The following is an 8,179-nucleotide window of genomic DNA, read 5'->3' as shown; positions in this document are numbered from 1 at the left end:
CCAACAGAGCTTTCCCAAAGCGGCATTTAGATGGGCCGCCGCATCTCAGCCGCCTGTTAGACGGCAATGCCGCATTTCTTAGAGAAAAGACGACATCGTCTCGCCCCTCTAAGCGCGGCCAAGGCCCGGGTGGCCTCCGGGTGTGACGTGTGGCCGAGAACGAAGAAAAAAAAAAAAAAAAAACCAACAACAAACAAAACCAAAAATATATGAAGAAACGATTAAAAAGAAAATAAAAAGCATTACTCAGAGCAATAGTCCATAAAATACTTTATTGAAATAAAGTAAATATCTTCGCATTAATAAAACCGATCATAAAATGCAGTTTTCGAGTAACTGGGGGCACCACAGGGTTTCACGCAGCGAGCAACGCCGAGGGCGGACCCGGTGCCCCCCGGCCGCCGCGCACCGCAGGTCTCAGGGCCGCGACCCGAGCTGTGCGCTCAGCGCTCCGACCGCGGCCCCACCGCCCTCTGCCCCCGTCCTCAACCGCCCGGGCCGCTGCGCACGGGGTTCCTCCCGCCCGGGGCTGCGCGCTCCTGGGCCCGGCGCGGCGCTGGGAGTCCCCGCGCTCCCGGGCGGCGGCGGTGGGGCCGGGCCGTACCCTCACTCCTCCTGGCTGACCTCAGCCGGCGAGCCCAGGCTCTCGGGGGGTTTCTCGGCGTCCCGGGAGCGCTCCTGCTCCGAGAGCTGCTCGCTGCTGGGGATGGAGTTCTTCTTGGGGCGGCCCTTGGGCTTGGTGGGGGACTCCAGGCCTCCCCCCTGCAGCACCTGCAGGGTGGGGAGGGCACAGGGATAGCCGCGTAAAGCAGCGCTCCGATCCGCGGTACCGGCGGGGGAAGGTCCGGAGCGCGGAGCAGGAAGGGTTCGGGCTGGGGCAGCCCGTGTGCTGTGGCCGCATGGAGCAGGGACATACACGTATATCAAAACATACTTTTTTTTTTTTTTTCCCCCCGGAAGGGCCCGGCGCCGGCACTTACTATTTTCTTCCATTTCATGCGCCTGTTCTGGTACCAGGTTTTCACCTGGAGCTGACTGAGCCCCAGCGATTCGGCCAGGTCTATTCTGCGGGCGGGAGAGAGACGGTGAGACCCGGCCCGGCCCGCGGCTCTCCTCCTGCTCTCCGGACGATTCCCCCGCGCTGCCCCGCCGGTACCTGTCGGGCGTCGAGAGGTACTTCTGCTTCTCGAAGCGCTTCTCCAGCCCCATGAGCTGCAGCTCTGTGAAGACGGTGCGGCTGCGGCGGCCTTTCTTGGCCTTGCTGCCCGGCTCGGGGCCGCCCGGCTCCAGCTTGCCGCGGAGGTGCAGCTCCAGCGGGAGGTGGGGCGAGGCGGAGCCGCCCTGCAGCCCCGAGCCAGCGGCCAGCAGCGCCGAGCCCAACCCCGAGCAGCCCAGGGGAGCCAGCGGGAACTTGAAGACGGCCGCCGGCTCCGCCTTCAGAACGGCTGCGGGAGAGAACGGCCGTGAGAGCCGGGCGGCCCTGGGGGCTCCTCGCGTTGGGCTCCGCGCACGGCCCCGGGCCCTCCTCCCGCATCAGCCTCGGGGTCACGCCGTGCCCTGCAGCCGGCGGCAGGCAGTCACCCACCCAGCGATCCTCGCGTTACCCGCGGAAACCTTTGAGAACCATTTAGGAGTTGGTACCGACCGACAGATTCGAGCGTTGCCGGGCCCACGGCCGCGCCGTCAGACTCGTGCTCGGCCCCGACGTGCGGCCGTGTGGGTCCCTCCCGAGCGCCCAGGGATCTCGCACCGAGTGGGCAGAACCCGCTTCCCTGTGCGGCACCGCGACCGCCCTCCGAACGCTGAGCGCGGCCCGGGGGCTTCGAAAACACGGGCAGGCCCGGCCCGAGGAACACACACGGACACACACCGGTGCGGGCCGGCATTTCAGACCGATATCTAAAATAATCCTGAATCCCCAGTGTTCCAATACAGGTACTTCCCCACTACGGGGCTCGATGCTTTCCTGATTTCTTTTTTTAAGAGGAAAGCAAAAATTTGGAATCCTCCCGTTCCGTTCGCTTCTAGGGATAAATGAACAGCGTCTCTGCAGATGAAGACAGCTTTGGAAGCGAAAGCGTTCGCGATCGCAGATTAAATATTCGCGTTAAAATAAAATAAACGTAAAATAAAATAACAAAAATCAACAACAAAAAAAAAAAGCCAACAAACAACCCCCTCAAAACCAAACACAACAAGAAATCTGTCCTTAATACCCTGTCCTGCACAACGTCCCGACACCACACCGCGCGGCTCGCACTCTCCGTCCCCCATCTTTCCACGCACAGCACCGCTCCCCACGGCCCCACCGCCGCCCGCGCCCCACAGATGCGGCCCCGTCCCCTCCCGGAGCGCCGCGGCGCAGCTCCTGAGCTCTCCCTCCATAGGAGCTGCCTCACACGCGCCGGGAACCGCGGCCCCACTCCCGTCCGACCCCGACGGGACATACCGAGGTGGTTGTGGTATGGCCGCGCCGATAGCAGCGCCTGCACCCCGAACTTGAGCAGCTCCCCGGGCGGCGCCGCGCCTTTGGCGTCGGGGGGGTCGGTGAGGATCTCCTCAATCATGAAACTGCGGTAGCGGTGCGAGCGGTGGTCGGGAAAGGCTTCGGCCGGGAAGTAGTGCGCGGCCCCCAGCTCCAGCGGGTGCTGCATCCTCGCCGCCGCCCGGGCCGTGCCGAGCCGAGCCCGGCCGCCGGGCCCTAACGCAGCCCCCCGGCCGCTGGGAGCCGGGCAGCGGGGGCTCTGCCCATCGCCCCTACCCCGCCCTACCCCTGGGCAGGGCCCGGCGCGGCCCCCCCCCCGCTCCGGCTCCGCGAGTGCCTCGGGACCGCCCCGAACGCCGCCGGCCCGCGGCCGTTCCGCCGCACGCACGCACGGGGCGCGGCACCGGGCAGCACCTCCCCAACCCGGCCCGGCCCGGCGGGCAGCGGCCCTATTATACGGCCCCGGGGGCTGCGGCGGGCGGGGGAGGGCGCGGGAGGGGCCGCGGAGGAAGGAAGGGGCCGGGGCGGGCGAGTACCTGGAAGCGGGAGGTTACGGCGCAGCATTTGATCCGCTGCCATATAAAGCAAACGGGCCCCAAAGCGGGCAGCGGGCAGACACACACCCAACCGAGCGCGGGCCTGGAGTTGCCGTGTCCCCCTCTCCCCCTTACGGCAGGGCGCTCCTGGCACCGCCCGCCACCTGCCCGCCCCCTCCCCGCTTCCTCGGACACGGCCCCGCTCGGCCCCGGGAAGCACAGCACAGCACAGCACAGCACAGCACAGCACAGCACAGCGCAGGGCCCCGCGGGGTGCGGAAGGGTCCCGAGCTCGGCCACATCCCTATGGGGAACTCAGAGCAGTTGGTCGGGAAAAGAAACAAAGCGCAGCACGGAGCGGAATGCTTCCCGCGGCGTTTAGAGCCGTTTGACAAACATTCCGCTCGGCACAACGGGGTTCGTTTCGTTCCCTCCAAGCCGTGCGCGCACCACCGCACGATTCGTGCTCGCTGCCGGAGTGCCCTGAGCGGGGCTCTGCGGAGGGGGTACAGAGCCGTCCTCCGGGAGCCGCCGTCGGGGCCGATCCCGCAGTCCCGCGTCCCGCCGCTGCCCCGGGCCCGGCGCCGCGGGAACCCCGCACGGAGCGGAGGGCACTGGGCCGGGCCGGGCACTGGGCCGGGGTCACTGTCGTTCTGCAGTGCTGTGCCACAGCCTGCTACAACAGCCAGGTGCTCTCTCAGCTGCTCGATGCTCCGTCCTGCACTGACTCCCCCTTAACCCGGACCATGTGCTCACACGAAGCGGTTCTGCTCGGATTTTCTGTTTTCTCCGCGTCCCGTCAATTTAAAACGGCGCTCTTCAACCCGTGAGAGGGCTTTGGAGAACCCTCCCCACCCCTCTCCCCTTCTTTCCACTGCGGGGTCCCGAGCGTCCCTGGCAAAAATACATCCCCTTCCCCTGGTCTCCACCTCTGGGCACAGCACCGACCCGAACGCACAGAACCGCTTCCGACAATTCGTGGCCCCGCAGACGCCGACACAGCCGAGGGTCGGAGCCGCAGCGGTGCGGGTCGGTGCGGTGCTCCGCTGCGGGGCGGTGACTCTGCTCTGCGGGAAGGACGGAGGCTTTCACCCTCCGTCTGCACCCTCGGATAACGGTTTAAAATCGTTGCAATGCGAATTCCACCTCTCAAAGAAAATCGGTTGGTGTATATATATGTAAATATATAGAACTATTTTTAATCGTGACTCTTAAAATGACGGAAATCGTTTAATTCACAGAACCCCCAAATCCGAGTGCCGATTTCGCACCTCCCGCCCGGCTCTGCACCGGGGGATGCGATCCTCTGCGGCTTCCCAGCCAGTCCCATGCCGGGGGGACGCGCTGGGCACTGTCTGCCATTCGGCAGCGATGGGGCAAACGAAAGCAGCCCCGAATTACGCACACTTCGTTTTCCATCTACTGCAAGGGAAGCGCCGTGGTCTTCTTAAAAAAAAAAACGCTCCGCATTTAACGGGTGTTTGTGTTGTTTGCACCAGGCGAAGCGTTTATCGTACCGTTAGAAAGGCAGGGTATTCCTAAAGCCACCTCACTGTTCGCAATTTGTTTCTATTCTTTAACCAAAACGTTCACATTCGTTTCGGGACTCATCGGTCCCTCCCAGGGCAGACTTCACAGCCCTCCGCCGCTCACTGTCACACCGCGGCTGTTCCGAGGGCTGAGGGAGGAATGGGGGGGATGGAATCCCCGCGGTTCCGCATCTCTCCCGGTGCTGCCGGCGGTTCATTCCCGTTTTGAAGGGAAGGAGAGTTTTGTCCATTTTCCCATCTTTCTTCCATTAAGATCCTATCGCGTTTCCCTGCTCGGAGTGACCGTAACACGAAAAATAGCCGAAGAGAAACTCTCTCCCATCGGGGTACTTCAAGAAACGCCCCGAGTGCAATGGGGAAAGCAATTTTGTGCAGAAAGGGCAACGAGTAGGTATGGATTAGATAGAAGTAGATAGATATAGATAGATTGATAGATACAGATATTAGAGATATATAGATATAGATATAGATAGATATAGACATAGACATAGACATAGACATAGATATAGACAGACATAGATATAGATATAGATATAGATATAGATATAGATATAGATATAGATATAGATATAGATATAGATATAGACGTAGATATATAGATATAGATATGGACATAGAGATATAGAGATATGGAGACAGAGATGGAGATGGATTGACCCCACCGTCCCGCTCCGCCCCCGCACATCCCCGCACCACCGGCCCCGTCCCCACGGCCTCGGGGCGGCCTCGGAGCGCTGCGGGCCCCGGCGCTGCCTTCTGCTGGCACTCGGCGTCCAGGAAATCCGCAAAGCGGTCGGAAGAGAGTGGAAGCCGTGACATCACGCGGGGCAGGAGGGTGAGGGAGCGGCTCCGTCCGAGCAGCGCGCTGCGCTCGGGGCCGCGGGGAGCTCAGCGCTGACACGCGGACCTCAAAGCGATGCTCGCGGCCACGCGGCCCGGCCGTCCCTTCCTTACAGCTTCGGGCAGAAGATGCAGAGCTCTGTGCCCCCGCATCGAGGCACGTCCCCGCCCCGCCGCCTCCGGACCTCTTTCCTCCAAACCCTGCAAACGGACGGAATCCATCTCCATAGCTGTCGCTGTCCGGAGAGGTCTGTGCCCGTACCGGGAGCTGCCCTCCGTGCGACCGCCGTGCTGCGGAACGCCAGAAGAGCACGCACCGTGAGTAGTGTCCTACTGGGATAAAACGGTGAGTCCCTCTCTTTTCTTTTTCTTTCTTTCCTTTTTTTTTTTTTTTTTTCCTTTTAAAATAGTATCTTTAAAAGCGCGGAGTTCTGTTTGTTGTTGTTGTTTGTTTGTTCGTTTGTTTTATCGTTGTTTTCCTTTGTTTTGGTTGTTTTGTTTTCGTTTTCCTTTTCTCTCTTTCACAGAGTAGGGGAGCAATTCTCGGAAGCACAAACCAGCCGAGAGCGTCGGCAGAGGCAGCGTTGGGGCTGAGACAGCTCTTCGAGGCACTGCCCCCTCCGCACACCGACCTCGGGGCAGACACGGGGCTCCGCGGGCTCAGCTCGTTCAGCTGCCCCGATCAGTGTCACGGCTGTCAGAGGGCCGCGGTTACGCTTCCCCCTGCTGACAGCTCATACAGAGCTATCTTTCTCCCTTCTCCACCCGGACCTGCTATCAAACCCAAGAAAACCAGGCAACCAAAAGAAATAGCAGAGTCATCTCCATTGCTTGGGGCAGCCTCCTGCACTGCTCTGCCCGGGGGCCTCGCAGAGGAGCAGTTCTGGGGCACTGTCCATGCCGATGCTGACACGGTGCTGACATGGTGCTGGTACAGCCTTTAGCACCCAGCTCTCAACCTGTCACACACGAAACCAACATGTGGCTTTGATGCACAGCTCCAACACGGGGAAATGGCACCGAGCCCCTCGGTGAAGTGATGAGGAGCAGGAGCAGAAATCCTTCGGTATGGGGCTTCAGGATGGCTGTGCCACACGTCCAGCCACAGCCAAACCCTGCACAGCACTGCCATAGCCACATATGGGCACGGAGCCACGTGCAGAGCTGCAGGCAGTGAGTGTGCTCTGCGATGGGCGGGCACAAACACACCGTGAGACAAAGGTGGGTGCATCAGGTCAGTAGTTACAGCCTGTCTGAAAAACCACAGCTACGGCTGTACCACCTATTTCTAGATGCCAAATAAGCACCAGACAGAAAGCAAGGAACTGTCCTTATCACCCTGGTGTTCAATTCAAGCAAGCCCCACATTTGCTGCCCAACAAGAGCTACCCTCCCTGAAATCACCTCATCCCCTATGCTGAGAACAGGTGATGTGTGCTGGGGCAGCTCACTGTTCACTGACTGGAATAGGGCAGTTTATAAAATTAAGTTAATGATTACATCTGTGCAGAGCGGGGCCTCCAGTTTTTAACAGCGAGACGAAGAAACAGAGCAAACCCCACATTCTGTAGGTCTGCAGCAGTGTTGGTTTGCTGGTTCCACCTGGCTGTGCCTTTATGGAGCAGCGGGGAGGTGCTGCAGGCATTTAACACAATAATGGCTAATTGAAACTTTTTATTTCTAAAATAGCACCGTGTTTTATACATATTAAAATCATATTAAAGCTGACTTGCCAGACTCTCCTGAGCACCACTACAGCCAGTTAAAAAGCCTGTTAAGAGCCAATTAAATTCTATAACAGGCACACGATATAAAACAATTAAGTGGTGGCAGCTCGTTTCTGTTAGCTTATTTCTCTGCCTTTGCATTTCTATGCAAATCTTATTTTAAAGTGTGGTACAGACCCACCAAAGTGCCCTCCCAGCAGAGCAGGGGCAGAATCTCTCCCCACTCCCATGGAACCAAATAGGCTGGAGCTGGATGTGCTGCAGAGTGCACCCACTGAACACTGAAGAAAATCACACTGATGAGAAATGCTTAAAGAAAAGTTCCCAAACTGAACACCCACAGGTCTAAAGTCCCACAGATGATCCTTGCAGGGTGGGCTCGGTGGTGCCAAGCTGGGCACCAAGCAGTGCCTGATGTCCAAGGCTCCGGGCAGCCTCTGTGGCCACCATCAGCCCAGGGCATGGCCAGCAGCTATGGGGAGCTTCACCAGCAGAAGGCAATGGGAACTGGGGATCCCAGGCACAACACACACAGAAGGTGAAGCTGATTTACCATCTTGGGATGGAATAATGTTTTTGGAATAAAATTATGCTGCATGGATTAGGATTTCCTGTATGCTGTTTACATTCCTGAGGGCCTTTATCTGTTTTAATCTCTGTAGTTTGGCTGAGATTCAGTGGATGCTTAAAAACGAAACTTTTGCTGTAAGAGTCTTGGTCATAAGGGAGCAGGGCTTGGGCACAAAGAAACTGATTTTCAGGAGGGATGTCGGGGAGCAGATGGCATTGGTTTGCCATAGAAGTGTGCATGGGAGGGGGAGGGGGGTTGCCTTTCCTATGACAGGGAACTCCACACTTGCAGCAGTACAGGTGTGCTGCCCACAGCCATCCCAGTGCTGTAAGGCCAAGCTGAGCAAAGACCCTGTGCCTCCTTTGTGCCTCACACCTCGGCAGGAGAGATCCCACTAAAATCTTCTTTGCCCAACACTGGTCAGGGAGTGGTGCGATGACATGAAGGCTGGTTTCACTTGCTTGCTTCAG

General features: G+C 59.0%; 1 protein-coding gene across 1 annotated transcript; it reads right to left on the bottom strand.

The window, feature by feature from the left end:
* Positions 1 to 253: 253 nt before the first annotated feature.
* BARX1 (BARX homeobox 1) lies at positions 254 to 3,126 on the bottom strand. Its single transcript, XM_085235728.1, has 4 exons — positions 2,450 to 3,126; positions 1,157 to 1,445; positions 981 to 1,065; positions 254 to 771 (listed from the first exon to the last, which is right to left on the bottom strand). The coding sequence occupies exons 1-4, from the start codon at positions 2,652 to 2,654 to the stop codon at positions 607 to 609; spliced, it is 744 nt and encodes a 247-aa protein (XP_085091854.1). The 5' UTR covers positions 2,655 to 3,126; the 3' UTR covers positions 254 to 606.
* Positions 3,127 to 8,179: the final 5,053 nt, after the last annotated feature.

The sequence above is a fragment of the Meleagris gallopavo genome, chromosome 14, assembly GCF_905368555.1.
Source record: "Meleagris gallopavo chromosome 14, MGAL_WU_HG_1.1, whole genome shotgun sequence".
In the NCBI taxonomy this organism is placed as follows: domain Eukaryota; kingdom Metazoa; phylum Chordata; class Aves; order Galliformes; family Phasianidae; genus Meleagris; species Meleagris gallopavo.
The sequence above is the reverse complement of the archived record's forward strand: the minus strand, read 5'-3'. Positions and strand labels throughout refer to the sequence as shown.